Raw genomic sequence first — 21,062 nt, forward strand, 5'->3', positions numbered from 1 at the left:
TCACTATTTGCCCCAAAATCATTTTGCTCTTGCATGTGATTCTTTTTTTAAAGGTCATGTTTATTGAAATATAATTTTCACACAGTAAAGTTCACCCCTCTTAAGAAAGCACACTTTGATGAGTTCTGACAAGTGGATATAGTCATGTAACCACTACCACCTCAGTCAAGACAGAATAGTTTGATCACCCCCAAATTTCCCTGTGTTCCTCCCTCTACCCCCAGTTCCTGGCAACTATTTCATTCCCATAGTTTTGCTTTTTACAGTATGTCATATAAATTGAATCATATTCCTGATTGATTCTTACTCTCTTAAAAGCCTGGTAAATTTATAAAATTTAACTTTACCCCCAGAGCATGCAGATGTCACCATTTCTTAGTATCAGCTTCAGAGGGGTCATGTTTATAGAAGGGAAAATGATCATTTTGCTCAGCCAGTGTTGCTCAGTTTTTCCCGGGCTTCTTAGGTTTGGGGTGGTGTGCATCTTGCACACAGAGCCACCTTATCCCCTGTATACCTTGAAGTAATACTGTGAAGTACATCTAAGAGGGGCGTTCCCTTAGGGTGTTTTAGATTGACTGGTCATCTTGTGTTAGGTGTGACCAGTAGTTCTACTAGTTCAGAATTGAGTATTTTCTGAAACTTCCCCCTTCTCAAAAAGTATATGCAAATTGATACCAGTAAGATATTAGAATAGACGTATACATTTTTATTTGATAGCCTATGTGAGAACTGACATTTTTGTACTTGCACAAAAAAAGAGTAAGATGGGAGGTAGGGAGAAAAGCCTATGTGAGAACTGACATTTTTGTACTTGCACAAAAAAAGAGTAAGATGGGAGGTAGGGAGAAAACCTCTGTTACCTCACAGAATCTGCGTACTGGATATGTTCTGTCTGGGGATGCTCCAGGTGCTTAAATGTTAGAAGGAATACATGTAAAATCACGGTATTATGTCTAATGGTACTTTTTGACATTCCTGTAGCTATGTTTCACTATTCTCTCAATCTTATGTGAAGATACAAAATGTACCTAACTTATTAAAACCGAAGAGTTAAGCAGTGTAGTTACCCATATTTATTAATCTCTGAATATTTTATGAGTTAGAGATTACCATATTAACAGTTATTTTATAGACCTGGTTTATTGTCTTTGACATTAGAGTGATTTTTTTCAGATAGAAGAAATATATCAAGTGATAAATGGAAAGGATCTTTTTGCTTGTCCTAATGTTTATTACTAAGATTTTGGAATTTAAATATTGGGGGGCTTTTTTTTAAGGCTATGAAAATGATTCAGTGGAAGACCTGAAGGAGATGACTTCAATATCTTCTCGGAAGAGAGGTAAAAGAAGGTACTTCTGGGAGTATAGCGAACAGCTCACATCGTCACAACAAGAAAGGATGCTAAGGCCATCTGAATGGAACCGAGACACATTGCCAAGTAATATGTATCAGAAAAATGGCTTACATCATGGTAAGAGGGGATTGTGGTAAACTATCTCATGTCACTTTAAATAGAGATGCTAACCATAGTGATGTTTTTTGAGTGTAGCAAACTGGAAAGGGGAAGAGTAGAACTGCAGTATTTATTATTACTGCTTTTCAGCTTTTACTGGTGATGAGAGCCATCACTTAAACAGGGAAGAAGGCCATTGTAAAAACATTTCATTTCTAGTTACTTTTTGTGCTGTTTATCCTACCCAGGAAATGACTAGGAGCCTGCCAATACTTGACCTATCAGAGCTGCTATAAACTAGAGGACTGGGGAGAAAGAGAATGGGCTCTGGCATTTTTCCCTTCTGTTCTCATCCACCCTCTGGACCTGTATGACTGGATTAAAGGAGATTGGCTTGGTGGTGGGGAGAAAAAAGAAGGGGCAGGAAAAGAAAGGAAGAATAGTTGTGAGAAGAGGAATGGAGAGAGGAGTGGAATAGTACAAATAGTACGGAATCAGGAGAAGCTTATGGTTCTTAGGTAGGTTAATTTGAATTGTGGACTCAGAAAGATAAGTAATTAAGTAGAATTCAGTTGGCACAAATGTTATTTTTTACATTAATCCAAAGTCTTACAATGTGGAGGATGCTAAGTTTGACTCATTAAAAATCACTCATGTTACAGATTTAAGTTGCTAAGCATTTTTGACACAGGTTGCATCTGAAAAATATTTTTTATTTTTGTGCCTCATTTTCCCTTTTTGCTGGCACCCAGGTCTGTACTCTTATGACTCAGTGAAGACCTAGTTTTTGCTTTCAGATGAATTTTCTGCCAGAAATGAAAAGTCAGGTCCAGTAAATAGTTTCAGGTAGCTATTGATTGAGATAGTTAGTGACATGTTTGGTATAGATTAGAGAACAGAGCCATCCCTCTTACCTGCGGTGATAGGACAAGACTCCTTGAGTCTTCTGTGATGTTATTTATCAAAATAACCAAAAACTTTCCCAAAAGGCATTCATTTATTGACTTTTGAGTTCAATACAAGAATAATGTATATGCATCTGACAAATTTTTAGTTACAGCATCAAACTCTCCAAACTCTTTTCTGACTCTGTATTTACTCTAGCCCTGATTTTTGTGTGCATGTGAATGTCACTTCTAATCCTTAGGTTTAAGATACTTATAACTGCCATGCAGATATTAATAATTGTACCAGGGCTAGAAAGCTAAAGTGGAGAGGACTTGGAAAAAGGTTGGAGTTGTGCCCTCTTGCCTCCTTTCCTTGCAGTCACAAGATGGGAGGGAGAGAAGGTCAGTCTTTCCATCATTGGTTGTTAACATGCTGAAACATTTGAAATATGGCAAGACTTCTGAAAAATAAAAGGTGGCTGGTGGGCTACAGAAAATGTATCTCTTGTGAAGTAAAATAACCTAACTTAAAATTCTTTAGGAAAATATGCAGTCAAGAAGTCCCGGAGAACTGATGTGGAAGATCTGACACCAAATCCTAAAAAACTACTCCAGATAGGCAATGAACTACGGAAACTGAATAAGGTGATTAGTGATCTGACGCCAGTCAGTGAACTTCCCTTAACAGCCCGGCCAAGGTCAAGGAAGGAAAAAAATAAGCTGGCTTCCAGGTAATTGCAATTCATGTTCACTTTTGTGAATTAGTCTAGGATGTGAGGTTAGATGTTCTTTGTGCTTTTATAGAGATCACCCTCTACCATTTATTCAGAAAAATACTTTATAAACACTACATAAGCATAATATCATTTTTACTTTGAAAGTAAAATGATATTTATGCTTCACGGGAGAAGTTTTTAAAGGTGGAGGTGAATTAACTCAAGTGTGTTATGTTATAGAATAACAATGAAAAATTTTATCAAACTTTTGTTTTTGTTTCAGAGTAAATCAAGGTTATATTGGTGGTATAGTTTACTTGTGGTAAAATTTCATCCTTTTTCATGTTGGGTTTTGACTAACTTGTCATATAACCACCACCACAATCAAGATATATTGTAAAAAAATACTTCCTCATGTCTCTTTGTAAAAGTAAACCCCTTCTCCCACCCCTAACCCCCAGAACCACTGATCTGTTTTCTGTTTCTACAATTTTGCCTTTTCTGGAAGATGGAATCATACTAAATGTAGCCCTTTGAGTCTCACTTCTTTGACTTAGCATGTTGTGTTTGAGATCCATCCTGGTGTTGCACGGAGTAATTGTTTGTTTCTTTTTATTGCTGCATAGTATTCCTTTTCAAGGATATATTATAGTTTATCCATTCACTGGTTGAAGGACATTAGTTTCTAGTTTTTTACAATTATGGATAAAACCCCTATAAATAATTACAGTTATTTGTGTGGACAGTAGTGTTCATTTCTCTGTTTGTTTCTCCTATTATTATCCAGGAATGTATCTTAACTTTATAAGAAGTTGCCAAAGTAGCTATATCTAAAATTTATTTTTAAAATTGACTATTTTCCAAAGTAGCTATGCATACTATTTGTTTTACATCCCTAGTAGCAATATATAAGGGTTCCACTTGTTTCACATCCTCTATAATACTTGGTATTGTTATTTGGTGTTTGTTTATTTTGGTGTACTGGTCATAGCTTTATTTTTGAATGTGTGTAAAATTTTTAAAAATCAATTTGGGTAAATGATTATATGGTGTCTTTTGGTTACTGAGTTCCTTGGTGTAATTAGCAGTAGGTTGTGATTTGGGGTTGCTAATTAGAAAATGACGGCAGCAAAAAGAAGTATATTCTGAATGTTCACTTAAAAAAAAGTGAACTAATTGCTCCTTCCTTTCACAGGGCTTGTCGGTTAAAGAAAAAAGCCCAGTATGAAGCTAATAAAGTGAAATTATGGGGCCTCAACACAGAATATGGTAAACCTAAACTTTTAAGAATTTGATTAACCTCCTGTTACTTTGCTGACCACTTTCTTTTTCTTTGGTTTTATTTGCTTTCCTGTGTTCTGCCACTTTTTAGGCCAGCCTCTTTTATGTTCATCCACTTAGTGAGCCACTAGTAATCACTTTTATTCATTCATGTCCTCCTTTTAGTGTGAGTATCTGTGTCTGTGGCTCCCTAAGCCAAATCACATCTATCCCCTGAAGAACTCATCTACTTGTGATCATTAATCACTTAATTTCATTTTATAATTGTATTGCTGGATTAGCCACTTTTATTAACTAATATTTATTTTAACCTTTCAATGGATAGTTTAGACCTGTGTTTTCCAAGTTTGATTGTTCATTAGAATCATTGGTGTACATGTATTTTAGGTACATTTTGACCTGAAATACAGATGCTTCTGCTTCTCCCAGCAGGTATCCATTTGACCCTTCCTGGACTATTCATAAGCAACCATCCTAGCATCTATTTGGGAACCATTGGTTTCAACTAGTGTTTTGTTGTTTTGTTGTTGTTGTTTTTTTTTACCAATCTTTTACTTCATAGCACATGTGAAAAATCATCATTTTAAGGTATCCTGCAATATAGTAGGCTTCTCATGAGAGGAGACCCCTTTAGACAGAGAATGTCATCATCTCATGAACCTGGACTCTTTCTACAGCACCGTAGAGGGTTGGAAAGCTCTGCTTTTGATCTGTAATGAGAACCACCCCTTCCTTACCTCAAACTCTATAATAATTATTCCTTAAACTTGGTATCATAATTGTATGTTTCCTTTACTTTCAAAATTGTTCTTTTCACTGTGTAGCTCTTTGGCTAAGTTGTATATGAAAGTGGAATAGCAGGCAAAACCATCAATTATTATTTATGGAGTTTTGCTTAAGTCCAGCATGATGTCTAGCACATAGGTGCCTAATAAATTCTGTGCTCTTTTTCTTAATCCTTTATCTTGATTATCATGCTTCTATTTGAGAGGCTAGAAGGAGGATTGTCAGCTGTGAAATTCACAATTTATTAAATGAACTGATAGTTTTACTTATTAATGGCCACTCAGGAATGCCAAACAAGGTAAATGAGTTATGTATAACAATAGTTGGTTTGTTGGAATTGAAATCAATCATTTTTATTATTAACCATTCTTGCTGCTATAGCATTTTGACTTTGAACTCTGTAAGTAGGTATATATTTATAGTAATACATTGTCATGGGCATTCATATTTCGTTATAGAACCTGTTGATTCATGCTGCAGGGAGTTGTAGGCCGCAAGATCCTTCTAGGTCACCATTTCTTTGGCTCTATGTAGATATATATCTATGTGTTGTTCACTTAATGTATTTATCCAGTTATATGCTTCTGTGTGACTTTTTTTGTGCATCCATGCTTGCACATACTTTGTGTCTGCAATGTAAATGTATTCTGGGATGGGGAGCAGTTAAGGACCCAGAATTATGTGTGCTTCTCAGTATGTTGTCCAAGCTTGAATTGAATTTTGATGATTACCTTACTGTCCAAAGCTAACTTTTAAAGCCTCTGATATTTTCATGTAGGAAAAGACCTGTCTTTAAAAGGTAGTATTCTCATTTAGACAGCTAGGAGAAAGAGTTGTTTCTCATTCATTTATTTCTCTTCTACTTTTATCTTACTTAGCTTCTCTTCTCCAGTTTCTAGGAAAGAGCAGCCTCAACTGCTCTTTCTCAGAATCAGTGAGATGCTCTTGTGTAGTTTTTGTCACATGTAGTTTGACTATTTTCCCAGAGTTTTTTTGTATATCTCTCAAGGGTAAAGGGCCCTTGATTCCTCTAAATATCTGGGAGTCACTCCATTACTGCTTTATGGAACTTTTGCTACCTAATCACATAAATGCAGTGTTTTCTAGAATTTTCTATTCATAAATTTATGGCATCTGAAAAACATTTTGGGACTTGGGAACCATTGGGTTGCCAATTTTATGTTTTACCCAGTGAAGACACTTCTAAAAAAATCATCTACAATTATTGTTATTTCATACTTGGGAAGATATTTTAGTATTAAGTACTGAGAGAGACATCATCTCAGAATAAAGTTAATTTTATGAAAAATTCAATCTATTGTTTTAATTCTTTAAAAAATTTTTAATAACCGAAAGAAAACATCTCAGTTTGTAGCTTCTCAAAGAATCATTTTTGTCAGTCTTGTGCCTCACCTTGAACTTGACCTTGGCCTCTCATCAGGCCTTTTGTTGAAGAACAGGTTTCTGAAGACATCCTTGTTGGGAACAGTTTTGTCCAAAGAGATAGCCACAGAGTACCCTGTGGGCATGAAGTGATTATAGTTATAGACTTTTACAAAAGACTGGATCTTTGATCTCTTGGCAGTTTTCTTCTTGCCCAGGGAAGCTGTCACTTTGCAGGGATAGTGGTTAATTCCAGCCACCAGAGCATGGCTGTAGGGGTATCATCATTGATGTTCATAGTCACCACTTTGTTTCCAGAGTGATCTCCTGCCAGGGGACCATCTCCTGGGATTTCATAAACTTCCTATCTTGATCGCAACCATTTGGGCAGAAAGGGAGGCTTCCCTTATCCTTTCTAAAGTGCCATGAAATAGCACTCTTTCAAGGATTAGCTTCAGGGATCCAGCACTATACTTTTCCTGCTGTTTACCCAACTTCTTTCCTTAACTGATTCCTTTTACCAAAGCTCATAAGAGACTGCTCTGTGTATCAAATGTAGATTTGTTGACTCAGAATGAGAAATAGAAATATTAAGTGGACTGGACCTACATTCTGACTGACAAACTATTATAGGAAAATTAAAATTTTAATATTATTATATAAACATGGAGTTGCAACTTAAGGGATCTGTTTATAGACTTAAAGTTTGGTCTCAGTTTCTAAGAGCCAGATAATCTAGGATGGATACTGCCCCAGTTTGATAAGATATATTCTTCTCTGTTTTATTGAATAATTTTGATTTCATAGTGTTTTTTAATTCTTATAAAATGACCTTATTTAAGAGGATGTGGAACCTCATTGTTTCTCTAAGTCCAGCCTGCATGTAAATGTCTCATTTATATTTGAGTTAATGTTGTTCCCACTTAGTTATTCATCCAAAAGAAGCATAAATTTCTTGTTTCATGTGATTTAGGGAGTCAGCTGTACTTTACTTGTTTGGTGACACATTTTGTATAGATTGACTCTGCATGTTGTTTTAAACTGCCCCCTCTCCCTCTACAGTTAATTATTTCTCACTTCTTCAGTGTCTGTCTAGATTGGTCTCTTTTCAGTATAGTTAAATGAGGAATAGCAAGTCACTGATTTCAAAGCAGTCTCTGAGGAGATAGAGATTTATTGCAGACCATAGGAATCCTATGTGTTGAAATTGGAAATGTTTCTCTCCCCTCCATCTTTATTGAGGTATAATTGAAGTACATTAACTGCATATTTAAATAGCCTAATTTGATTAGGGTGAGCATATATGTACATATGTGAAATCAGACAAGATAATGAACATTTTGATCACTTCCAAAAGTTCTTCTGCCCCTTTGTAAGCCATTCCTCTCACCTCACTCCACTACACAGTAAGCTTTCTGTCACTATAAATTAGTTTGCATTTTTGAAAATTTTATATATATATATGTAATTCTACAATATATTCTCTCTTTTTTTTTTTGGCCTGGCTATTTTCAGTCAGCATAACTATTTTTAAATTTTATCATGCTGTTATCTATATGAAGAGTTGTATCCTTTTCATTGCCGAGTAGTGTCTCATTGTATTAGATATACTACAGTTCGTTTCTCATTCACCTCTTGATGAATCCTTTGGTTGTTTCTAGTTTTTGCTATCACAAAGCTGCTATATTCCTTTATAAGTGTTTGGGCAGACATGTTTTAATATCCCTTGGCTAAATATCTAGGAGTAGACTAGCTAGATCATAAGGTATATTTGTTTTCATAAGAAACATGAAACTGTTTTCCAGAAGTTCTGTACCATACATTCTCAGAATAGTGTAGGAGGTTTTGAATTGATCTGTATCCTTGCCAGTAATTGGTAGGGTCAGTCATCATATTAACCAACCCTAATGGGTATGTGGTAGTATCTCATCAAGGTCTTAATTTGCATTTCTCTGATTTATGACATTGAATACCTTTCTGTGCTTATCGGCTATTCATATATTTTGTGTGTGTGAAGTGTCCAAATATTTTTCCATTTAAAAAATTCAGTTGTCTTCTATAAGTTCTTGGACACAGTTATTTTTGTCTGATATATTGAAAATATTTTATCCTAGTCTTTTACTTGCCTTTTTTTTTTTCCTCACTGACCTCTTTCAAAGAGTAAAAATTTTTAATTTTGATCAATTCTAATCTTTTAGTTTTTCCTTTCATATTTTCTATTTTTTTGTGTTCTAAAAAACTTTGCCAACTCCAAAATTATGAATAGTTCCCCTTAGAATTCATATAGTTACAATTTAACATTTAGTTTTTTGATTAGTTTTAGGTTAATTTTTGTGTATGATATGATGTTTATCTTTTTCATGTGAATATACCGTTGATCAAATGCCATTCATTGAAAAGACTTTCCACATTAAACTGTTTTTGTACCTTTGTCAAATCAGTTGATACATATGTTTGATCTATTCCACTGATCTATTTGTCTACCTTTATATTAATACAAACTAGCTTGATTACTTAGTTTTATAAAACTGTGAAATTAAGTAGTATCAGTTCTTTTCTTTCAAAGTTGTTTTGGTTATTATTTGTCCTGTGAGTGACCATATATATTTTACAATTAGTTTTTTACTTTTTAAAAAGAGCTTGCAAAATTTTGATTGGGGTGTATTTGAATATGTAGGCTCATTTCACCATCTTAAAAAAATGGAGTCTTCTAATTCATGAACCTGATATCTCTATCTTCTTTAATTTTTGTCTGCCTTGTTTCATAATTTTTAGTATAGACTGCTTGAGCATCTTTTGTTTAATTTTATTCTTGGGTATTTTATATTTTTTGATACTTCTGTAAATGGAATCTTATTTCCTCAGATTTTAGAAATTTCATTCCTCATACAGGTAATCAATCAATTTAACTGGGAGTTGGGAGTGGGACTATCAATTGTTGATCTTTTCAAAGAGCCAGCTTTTGGCATTGTTAAATTTCTTGATTGTAGGTTTTGTTCTGTTTCATTGATTTTCACTCTAATTTTCCTCTTTCTGTTTATTTGGGTTAAACTTTGCTCTTTTTTTTTTAAGCCTTTTTTAAGCTTTTTTAAGCTCTTTTTTTTTTAAGCTCTCTTTTTTTAAGGGATTTAGTTTTTAAAGCTTTTGTCCTTGAAGGACTTGGTTTGATTTATTTAATAAACATTTACTAAGATACTGTAATTCATTATGTCAGGCACTGTCATTACTGTTAAAACTATGTAGACAAGTAATGCAAGTTGCTTACAGGATAGTTGACATTGATACATACCTGCATTGTGTTATCAGGAGTAGTATATCATTTGAAATTATTCCCTTTGTACAAGAATAACCATCACTACTTAATGTTTTCTTAAATATTTTCCATTTTAATTGAATATCTGTTGTTTATAATCAAAAGCAAATTCCTCCATGTTAGTGACATATTCCAAGTGTCTTGATCTATCTTACAGATAATTTATTGTTTGTAATCAACTCCATCAAGCAAGAGATTGTAAACCGAGTACAAAATCCAAGAGAGGAGAGAGGACCGAACATGGGGCAGAAGCTTGAAATCCTCATAAAAGATACTCTTGGTAAGAAGAATATTGCATATATTCATAACATATAATGACATGTATTGTAAGATACCTAATTCAAGGGGATATTATAAATTCTTTTAAGGAAAGACTCAAGTGATCTCATTATAGCTACTCTGAGTAGTTTGTTTTTTTTTTTTAATTTAGTATTCGTAAACGTGCTACTGGTTACCACAGCTTGTTACTTAAACATCATCACTGGATATTTTAGCACTTAGGAAAGATGAAACTTCTAGCAGCTTTGACCTTCCATAAGGTTTGCTTTTCCATAAGGAAAATAAGGATTCCCTCAGCTGGCAAGCCTATAGTTTATATCTTAGTGGAGGTTCTTACCTATTGTTTTACTCAATAATACATTTCACAGGAGTCTAACAAATTTGATTATCTGGTCTTCCATCCCTGAACATATTATACAATATTATACAGAGAGGCAAGTATCCAGAAGTCAGGTAGGGCAATTCCTGAAAGGAGGGTGGAGATAGCTAATGTAGAAATAATTGTGAGAACTCAGAACTCTAAAGGCCCAGTAGCTTAGCTGCCATAGGAGCAAATCACTTTACAAAAATTAATGTAATCCATGCAAACTCCAAACCATCATGAAATTGGATCATCTATACTACATATATTCTGTGTATTAATTCTAGGACTCTTTGAAAAACTGGTTCTTACATAGTCATTGTGTAAATTGGTAAACTTCAGCTGCTTGTGAATTTTCTTCTATCTTATTTTTCCCCAGGGTACTGATTGAGTTAGAAAATTAGAGCTTACTTTTCAATCATTAGTTACTTATTTGAACTTTTAGAGTAACAAGCACTATAATTTGTTTCTATTTTAAATTATAAATATCTTGAAATTTTTTTACATTTCTGTTAAGATAACTTTTCTTACTTCCAGTGACTATAAATTCATTCATTCCACAAAATGTTTTTAATTTTTAAATTTATTTTCTTACATCATTCTTAATTTTTGGACAGTATTTGATTTCTCCCTCAAGTGTAGTCCCCATCACCATAGCACCTGTGATCCATTCTCCACCGTCCCTTGTGCCCTTCCCTTCCCTATTTTGATCCTTTTCCCTTCCCTGTTGTATGCCTCAGATCTAGTCAGCTTACGTTTTTTCTTTTTCCTGACCCTTCATTTCACAAAATTTTCTAATGTCTGCTACATACCAAGTGTTGGGGAATACAGGAATGAGCAGCAGGAACTTGGTCATTACATTTATAAAACTGTAGTCTAAAAGTGAAAGACAAAGAATAAGTAGAAAAAATTATAACTTGTGGTAAAAGCTATGATGAAATCAAGAGGCTTAGATGGAGTTGGTGAACAATAATAGTTTGTTTCTTCTGATGCAGATATGCTTCGCTTAGCTACCAAAACTAAATTTTCTTTAACTGAAAATAGACATATTGAATACTTTCTGCACATAGTAAGTTTCTCGTGGTCTATGAAATTATTAGTTTCTTTTGTCAGCATAGTGTTTATATTGAATGTAATTGAAGATTCCTATTGAATGTTTTTGAAGGACAATTTGGAATCATTAGTAAAGTTATCAATGTTTATAGATTTTGACCCAACAATTTCATGAAATCTGTTTAAATTTCATAATTGAAGGTGAGAGGAGAAGATAATAAGAAAAGATTAAGAACTAAAGGAAGGAGGAAAGATTCCTTAGGTGTTCAAAAGGGATAAACAGCTAACATTGATTATTTAAGGTTGTTCAGTAGTTTGCTTACACGAGCTGTGAAGGAGGTATTAATATACAGATTTTACAAATAAGGAATAGGAAGCACAGCAGGGCAAGGTGCATTGAGTAACTTGCCACAAGTCACACAATCAGTAAGTGGCAGAACACAACCAGTGTTCACACTGTACCCACATAAGCACATAAAAAATGAAACAAAACTAAGAATAGTATAAAAAATTAACACAATGAAAGATCAAAAGTTTATATTGGACAAAACCATGTTTATACTGAAAATCTTAGTTGAAGAGTAGATCCTAAATATTAATATTTTCCTAAACAACCATCTATTTCTTACCTCTATGTAGATTAATTCAGTACTGAATATTAAGCAAAACAGGAAATAGAAGTGACTTTTTCTTCAAATGAATTGATGCTATTTTGATATTTGTGTATTATTCAAAGCATTTCTGTCTATTGTTTTTTAAAATCATTTTCAGTCTTCCTATGCTAGGTAATGGGGAACATTTAATATTACAAGGAAAAATGCTTTTTACCTTTTCATTTTTTAATTCAAACACCTTGTATGTTGATAAGCTTGTATTTTCCCTATATACTGGGTTGTCAGTTTTCCCTGGTAAGTTACTCCATTTTTTTTTCAGGCATAAAGCATTACTATTGTAAAGCTAGTAATTGCCTAATTTATTTTTTATAAGTTATTTGCTGGTTTTGGCTAAACATTAACATTAACAGATTTTTTTTTCTTTAAAGCACTATAGTTTTACTGGACCATGCCCTGAAGTTGGTCTTTTAGATTGATAATCTTAATGTATGCACCATGTTCTTTGTAGTATTGACCTGTCCTTTTGTTTCAGTTTTCTTCTTAAAGGACTCTTTTTTTTTTTTTTTTGTGGACTGGATTTTCTTTGCCAGTCCTCAGTGTTTTCTGAAGTAAAATCTCTTTTTCTCAAAAATTTTTTATCTCTTAATTTCATTTTTACTTAGACATTTTTTCCTTTTCACCTGTTTCTCTTAAAAGCATTATTTGCTGTGTTTATTTGCTACGCTGTTCCTTTCCATTTTTGTCTTAATTTCAGGAATTTTTCTTTTTTTCTTTTTCTGAGTTCTGTCACTTATTTCTGAGTTTCTCTATTTCTGATTTATATTGTTGTTTCATGTTTTGCAGCATTTGCTATAATGTCCTTCACGTCAGTTTGAAATAATAGATGGTTTTCATCTATTTTGTGGTAATATTTTTCGGCATTGTAAGATCTCTTTTTTCTTCAAAATAACTTTTTATGGGGTTTTGATCTTGATAGGTTATTCATTTGTATGTGAAGATAGTTTTTCTGAACTTTTCAAAGGAAAATTTGGTTCAGGATACATTAGTTTCAGCTGTACAACAATTATCTGACATTTGTATATATTGTGAAATGATCACCTACTATAAGTCAAATTACCATTCCTCACCATTCAAGTCCAGCCACCAGATGGGATCAGGAGAGGAGCAGGAAGAGAAAGTTTATCCTAGACAGACAGTCACCAAATAGCTGGGGGTCAGGGTAGGGCAACATGGAGGGGGAGGGGTAAGGAAGTGCTTCAACTTAGCCAGTGGAGAGGAGGCGGAGAACATATGAACCCAGGGACATATTCCTTTGTTTGGGGGTCTGGGTGAAGTGCAAAAGCAAAAAGTGGGAGGGGATTTCTTAAGTCACTACTGGACAGTCAGGTGAGGCAAGAAGAGGAACTTGGTAATTGGGCCCGCCTTATCACACCAGTGCACATGGTAACTTACTTTCTGAGATTTCTTGTTCTGCACACCCCCTCCTTTTTATCAAGAGCATTTTTTTTTCCTTCTTCATTTTTATTGTCCCAGTCTTACTCAATTTTGATTCTTGCTCTGCTGGTCCCTTTCCTACAAGGAAGTACTGATTGGTTAGTTTTCTAAGTTCATAGAGGCTAGACTGCTGTGGGTTCCTTACACTCACCTTGGACTCACCAAGTTAGATAAAATCTCTCACAGCTTCAGCTTTTCACAAGTTGACCTCCTGGGCTTTCCACTGAGTAACGGTTGACTATTTTAAACGTGTTATGTTCTCAGGTCTACTGTATCCTTTTGACTCTTCCTATATAAATATTGATAATGGTAATAACATGCAGTTCTTGTAGCTTTGAATAGTTCCCACCCTCTTGAATTTTGGGGTTCGTGAGATACCTTGTTTCCTTTGGTTGATGGTTTTTCTATGTGATTGCTCTGTTTTTATATAGGGAGTTTAGGAGATTAAAACTCTGCTGCCTTACAACTGTCTTCCAAGAATTTCCCTTTGGAGTAGTGTAAATACTTTGGGACTTCCTTTTCTTAGGGTTTAATAGAATACTCTGAAACTGTGTGGCTCAGTGTGATTAACTCTTTGAAAACTGTGTGTCCCCTTGCCATTTGTCAGATTACAACCCTTCTAGACTTGAGTTTTATAAATTATGTATTTCTAAAAAATTATCCACTTCCTCTAGGCTCTCAAATTTATTACAGTTGTTTCTGAGTTTTCATTTCCTTATATCAGTGGTTAATACTCCATTTTCATTTCTTACTGTGTATATATTGTATCCTTTACTTCTTGGTTATCCCCAAAGATCCAACTCGAATTTATCAGTTTTTCTGATTTCTTCAGTTAGATGCTTAATTTATTTCTTTTTACTCTTTTTTGTTCATTAATATAATTAAAAGTCTTTGAAATTTCTTCTGAGCATTGAAGAGTACTTCCAAACACTGGTATTATATTTTAGTTGTTTTCTGAATACTTCTAAGTTTAAGGTTTGAATTACTGTTTGACCCAAGAATTTTTTCAGAGATTGAAAATTTCCCAGAAAGTAGAGATTATTGATTTCTAGTTAACTTGCTTTTTTGTGATTTTTTTTTTTGGCTAATATATGATTACATTTTAATGTTTTGTGGATATTTGAAAAGAAGATATAGCATATGTTTTATATATAGACTCCAGTATATGTTGATTAGATTATCTTAATTAGGTATTATTTTCCTTATTTTTGGAGGGGTTTTTTTATCCTGTGTAGAACTGAGAAATTCCCTCTAATATTTTTCAGTTTCTTTTCATATTTTCTATTTGTCTACTTTTGAACCTGGGATGTTTGAGGACTCATTCATGCTAGATCTTCATGATGGATTAGTCTTTATTATTGTGAAGCACACTTCTTTTGTCTTGTTTATAGCCTTTTCCCTGAAGTCAATCTTGTCTGATGTTAGAATTATTATGAAGGCAGCTTTCTTATTATTTACATTTGATTCATTTCTCTTCGTTTATTCTTTTATTTTCAATCTTTCTGAGTCAACATATATTGGATACCTTTTTAAAATATTTTTAATTAAATTAAAATTTAATTTTTGATTTGCAAACCATATAATTCATGGTTAGGTTTATATATGTGTGTGTGTATATATACACACACATATAGTTGCATTTTCTTTGTTAGTCTGGGAATTTTTATTTTATAGGTAAGTGTCACTCTATTTATGATGATGTTTGGTTTTAGCTTGTCATCGAAAGATCTGTTAGGATCTATTCATCTGGACTTTTTTTTAGCTTTTTTATGTTATTGACCATAAGATCCGCTATAGTGTTATTTTTTAATCTATCCTCTGATAATTTGCAAGCTTGGAATTTTTGTCTTGTAGGTTAATTTCTAAAATATAACATAAAATGTATTTATCATTTTTGCTTCAAGTTTCATTTAAGATTTCAATCTTAAAGAAAAGTAGAAAGAAACAGTACAGTGGACATCTGCATGTCACTCAGCTAAATCCAGTTGTTAACATTTTGCTGCATTTCCTTTATCTTTGCCTCTTATTTACATTTTCCCTGAAATATTTGAAATAACTTGTAAACATTATTCTTCATTCCTAACTACTTCACCATGTATTTTTTGAGAACAAGGATATTTTCTTTCTAAGACACAATACCCGTATGCCACCCAAGTGCATCACTGTTGATACATTACATAATTGGAGTCTGTATTTAAATTTTCCCAGTTGTCTCAGTTATATCCTTTATAGCCTTTTTGTTTGTTTTTGGTCCAATCAAGGGTCATGCATTGCATTTAATTATGTCTTTTTTGTCTCTCTTAATCTGGCGCATCCACTACATCCCCACCCCCCCCCCCAAAAAAAAATACAGGTAGTTGATCTTGTAAAATATCCCCACATTGTGGACTTGTCTGTTTCATTATGATTAGCTGGAGTTACAGTTTTGGGGGGCAAGAATGCATCATAGGTGATAAATCCTTTCCACACCAACCAAGGGGCATATAGAGCAGTTTGCCCCATTGTTGGTCATGCTCAATGATGGTCACGTGGCTGTGGTTGTGGCTATTCTGGTTTTTTTTAAAAACATTATCTTTTGAGTTCTTCATATTTACAATGGCTAAATATTTTTCTTCCTTATTACTTTGAAAACATATTTACTGTCTGTTATTTATTGATTTTAAGAATCTTTTGACCTCAGCTCTAGAATATGAGGAAGATGAGAAAACCAACACATATTATCGCCCCCCCCTTTCTCCTTCTCTCTCAACTTTGCATATTCATTCACTTTAAAAATGAAAAGGGAAAATAACTATTCAGTAATTATGACTAAACACCTATTGAGATCTGTATTTTCAATTCCCCTGGAGAGTGGAACACTTAAGAGACTGGCTGAGGGAGCAGGGAAAAGCTTGTGCAGTGTGTTTAGGCTGCAGTACCTGTTGGCAGATATGGGGTTTAGGTTTAGACAGTTATTTGGACTATTGTTACTTACCATCTGCCCCACTTTAAATTGTTGATTAACACTCTCCACGGTTATTCTTGGTACAACCCTTCCAGGAATTGTAGACTCCGACGAAATGGGTGCAATTATTTTTCTGGGCTGCAGGGGCAAGCAGCAAAGTGCTTGTTTGGGTTAAGTATCAAGCTGAGGGCCACCCGGACCCTGTGTTCCCTACTCCTCAACTGCGCATACCCTCTCCATTTCTGTGGTTAAGTGTGCCTTTTATTCTTCTCCTCAGGCCTCCCAGTGGCTGGGCAAACCTCAGAATTTGTTAACCAAGTGTTAGAGAAGACTGCAGAAGGCAATCCCACCGGAGGCCTTGTAGGACTAAGGATACCAACATCAAAAGTGTAATCCGCCCCATTGGACCACTGGTCAGAAGTGTCTGTGTTTGTCATGTTATTCATTGTAAATTTTCATTCTGTTTTGCATGTCAGTTTAGCATTATGTAAACATTTACAATTAGGTTACATTGTTTTAAGAACTAAGTAGCATAAGCGAAGCATGATCCAAAATACTTGATTATTGCATTTTCAGAGCATAAACCATGGTTAAAACTGTTACTGGCATCAGAATTGAAACTGATACATCTAAGTAAACTTCTAGGTACAGATTGTAAAAATCTGTTAAGCATTTTGGAGGAATGAAGACATTAGTGAATGCCAAATATAGTGGCAGGTTTATGCTCTGAGCCACACAAAAAATTGAGGAAGCATTTTTTTCGAACAGTCAATTTAGATTGTTTTTAGAATTACTGCTTTTTGTTCTAATTTTCCACAACCATTAATCTCACTTGTACATGGCACAACCCAGCACTCATGCCCGTGTGCCATATTAGATGTTCATTTTCCGAGCTCAATATGGTATATATAAATATATATATATAGATATATATATAAAAAAATGTCTGTGCAAGTAAGAAAAAAAAGCATATTCTTTGTGCCTTGTATTTTGGGGAAACTAAAACTGGTAATATTTTGTATGATGAAAACCCTAATGAGGAAAAATAAGATATATAGATGGAAAAATTATGGGGTTTAAATGTTTTTTTGTTCCAACTCTTTTTCAAATTTTTTGAATGTACATAGGACTATGTTGAAATGTAGATATATGCCACAGAGTCTGTGTATTGTATAAAAAACAAAACAAAAAAAAACAAACAAAAAAAAGATGGCTCTAGAAAACTCATATTTCGGTACTTGACCGGAAGAAGACAAATACTTGCACATTATTGCGATTGTTTTATTTTTTGTACCAAAGACAAATGCAACTGATATGGCAAACTGCCAGTCTAAGTAAAGTTTTGCACAGCTTACATGATACTGTATGAATGTATGAAAAAAAAAAGGAGAAAAAAAATGAAAAGGTCAGGGTTAGGGATCTTACTGAACTGTGAATTTTATTTCTGTTTGGGTCCAATTATCTACAGAAGGAGCATCCACACATACAAATATTATTTTGCTGTTCCTCTAGTTCGCTTCCATAGTAGATAAGTTGGTGGCCATTTAGGTGTCTGTAAGTCTTTTTATTTCTGCACTTATTGTAGGAAATTTTAATATATTTCATTTTAGTAAGCTATTGGTAAATAGTTTTTGACCTCGAAAATGTAAAAGTTTATTTAGCTTATTGTAGTATACGTCCACCAAACAACCAAAATACAGATTATTTTTATTGTATTATGTATATATATGTAAAGAAAGAAAAAAGCTAAAAATATCTAATTCTTTAGTTGCCACTTTTCCAATTGATATATTATTGTGCATGTAATATTTTCAAAGATCAACACAAGCTTAAAATGAAAACAAAAAAATTTATAGATTTTTATATTTTTGTACAGGTATTTTCAAACTAGCTTCTTCAAACTTACATGTGACTTTATTCTCCTATAGTTTCTAGAACTGAGAAATATTAACACATTTAGTTTTTAGGTGCTCTTTTTTGCTCACATAAAATAACTTCATTAGTCAGTGTTTAACTACATTAAAGCTTTACCTCTTGATGAGAAATTTCTTGTGTCAAGGCAGCGTTATAAACCTTCCCCACAGATCTTTCATCCAGTCTCATACTGTTCTGTTATCAAATCTTGTGTTTTGAACTCTGAAACTGTTGGCTTAAAAAAAAACCCTTTAAAAAAGATCCTATCTAGCTAGAAAAAAAAATACCAAAAATATCAGACCTAGCTTCTGGGAAAGTATCTATTTCTCCATCGCCCTTACCGAATTTATTTTTATTATATTTTGTCTCTCTAGTGTATTTCTTTTCTTTTTTTTTTTTTAACTTTCTTCAGCCACCGTTGTAAGCAACAGCATATCGAGCCATAGCTTCTAAAAGTTTGATTCTAAAACCTATAGTAACAACTGAACAGTGTTGCTTACATGCTTCTTTGACATCATGAAAAGGAAACTCCCAGAAAAATTGTCTTGACACCTTAGCTGAACTGTGAGGCACAAGATTCTCCTTTGTGCTTGGTGGAAATGTACCTGGTTAGTACAGTCACACTAAACAAATGATAAGCTCAGATCTCATGATTTAATAGAATGTAAGGTCATTGTTTAAAGTTTTTCCTTTTTAGGGTGGGAGAAAGCAAGCACAGACAGGTTTATAACTTGGGATATATGAAGGCTTGACAGAGTGTGTCTGGAAAATAGAAATGTGTTCCAAAATATGGCAGTTTTGCAATCAGGTGAAAAATCACTTTGTGATAGAGATTCAGCTGATGAGGTTTATAAAATTGCCCCTTTCTAGCTGCTCTGTTAAAAATTCTGGGTTTTGATACTTTTTTCCAGTCTGCAAACCAGAATTTGATTTTTTGGTCTTACATTTCAAAAAAGACTTTGAATCTGTTAGTAGATTCCATATCCTTGCATTTCAGTGTTTTATATGTACTACTTAAGTTAAACAGTTGAAGCTTTTAAATAGTTGAGCTTTTTAATGTTGACACTTTATTTTGTACCTATTTATATATGTATGTATATCTTAGAAAAGCACTTTGTTAAAAAATTGCATTTTATATGATTCCTGCCATTTGCTGCTAAATCTGGGCTGGTCAGAATGCTGCAGCGATACTTGATCTAAATAAAAACCTGGCAGTAAAATGTAGAGTGAAAGTTAAATCTTCTTGCTGTTTTAACTTTATCATAAAGATGACATAGGCAAGCTGTGCAGCTTTACATTTTAACCAGGGGACTCTGTGGCATTTAAAACCGTCTAGAAATGGTTGTACTTTAATGCCAGTAATAATCTGCTTCCTCTATTGTCATTAAAATGTATACGTTTAGTGTATCACACAAATCTTATAAGGGTAACATAAAAACCCCAACAATTGTACATGTTCTGTTTTTTGACAATTGTGGCATGTATTTTTGGGTGAAGATCATTAGAGAAGAACTCTCTAAAGGTTTTCTGTGTTCATACATGGTATATAGATAGCTCATAATGAAGTCCAGAATCTTACTTTAAGTGAAGGCATTGTGAATTCACCTCAAATAAACCCATTGTTCCAAAAGCAGTTATAAACGTTGATGCTAGTACTACTATGATTAAAAAACAAAAACAAAAAAAGTTCTTCCTCGTTTCAGATACACTGGATTCTCTATAGAGTTTGTCTCCATATGAAAGCATGCTGTCCAGTTGTTCTTGTTAAGACCTTGTCTGAGTTTTGAATTGGGTGCCACACTTTTTCAGTCAATATTGATTGCTCGTTCTACTGTACCATGTATGATTCTTGTCCTTTCCTATATCCTTCACAACAGATTATGATGTGGCTTTATATTGTGCCTTACTTGTACATTTAAAACAAAATGTCTTCATTCCCTTACACTTCCTGAATCTTTCACTTTGACCTTTTTGGTAAGAGAATCAGAGCTATTATAAAAACATCATGAAGGATTTCAGATGGGTATGGTTTCAAATTCCCTCTCTTTATAGTTATTTTATATTTGTATGAAAGACCAGTTTTGAATGGTCTTTGAATATGAGGGGGAAGGATTCGCAGTAATTTCACTACATCCCTTTTTTCTGACTTTAATGAATTTGTCCTACATCTTCCTTCTGATGCTTGACTTCATTTGCTCTTTAGCAATAGTCTGCATTTAAAGAAAGGTGTGTTCAGTTCATCAGCCTGAAATTGACTATTTCGTTTTTCCAGATTTTTTTAGGAGTACCCGTTTTGTTTGTTTTATAAAACAGATGACAAGTCTCTTTAAAAGAAACAGAAGTACAGTACTTTTGAAATACAATGCTGTTAGTTTGAATTTCTTTTTTTATATATAATATTCATACAATTATCTGATGTTTGCCTTCATTAATAAAGCTGTTAGTTTATTCACCAAAATGTCAAGAATGGATGTGCTTTTCTTTATTCCATACATTTAAAAATATTTTAGCTGCTAAGATTTAGTTAACTTTCTAAGAAATGAATTCAAGTTGCCTTCATCAGGAATTGACAAAAATTTA

At 33.7% G+C, this 21,062-nt stretch overlaps 1 protein-coding gene across 1 annotated transcript in view; it reads left to right on the forward strand.

Annotated features, from left to right (window-relative positions):
- The window catches only part of CREBRF (CREB3 regulatory factor), a gene marked incomplete at both ends in the record, with an annotated part of 46,138 nt that extends 29,177 nt beyond the window's left edge, over window positions 1-16,961 (forward strand). Inside the window, 5 exons of the mRNA XM_084242367.1 lie at window positions 1,281-1,475; window positions 2,886-3,075; window positions 4,256-4,329; window positions 9,981-10,103; window positions 16,846-16,961. Coding sequence (XP_084098493.1) covers window positions 1,281-1,475; window positions 2,886-3,075; window positions 4,256-4,329; window positions 9,981-10,103; window positions 16,846-16,961 — 698 coding nt within the window. The remainder of the gene's footprint in view (window positions 1-1,280; window positions 1,476-2,885; window positions 3,076-4,255; window positions 4,330-9,980; window positions 10,104-16,845) is intronic.
- Between the last annotated feature and the right edge of the window lie 4,101 nt (window positions 16,962-21,062).

This window comes from Talpa europaea (assembly GCF_964194135.1).
Source record: "Talpa europaea genome assembly, chromosome: 9".
NCBI classification, from domain to species: Eukaryota; Metazoa; Chordata; class Mammalia; order Eulipotyphla; family Talpidae; genus Talpa; species Talpa europaea.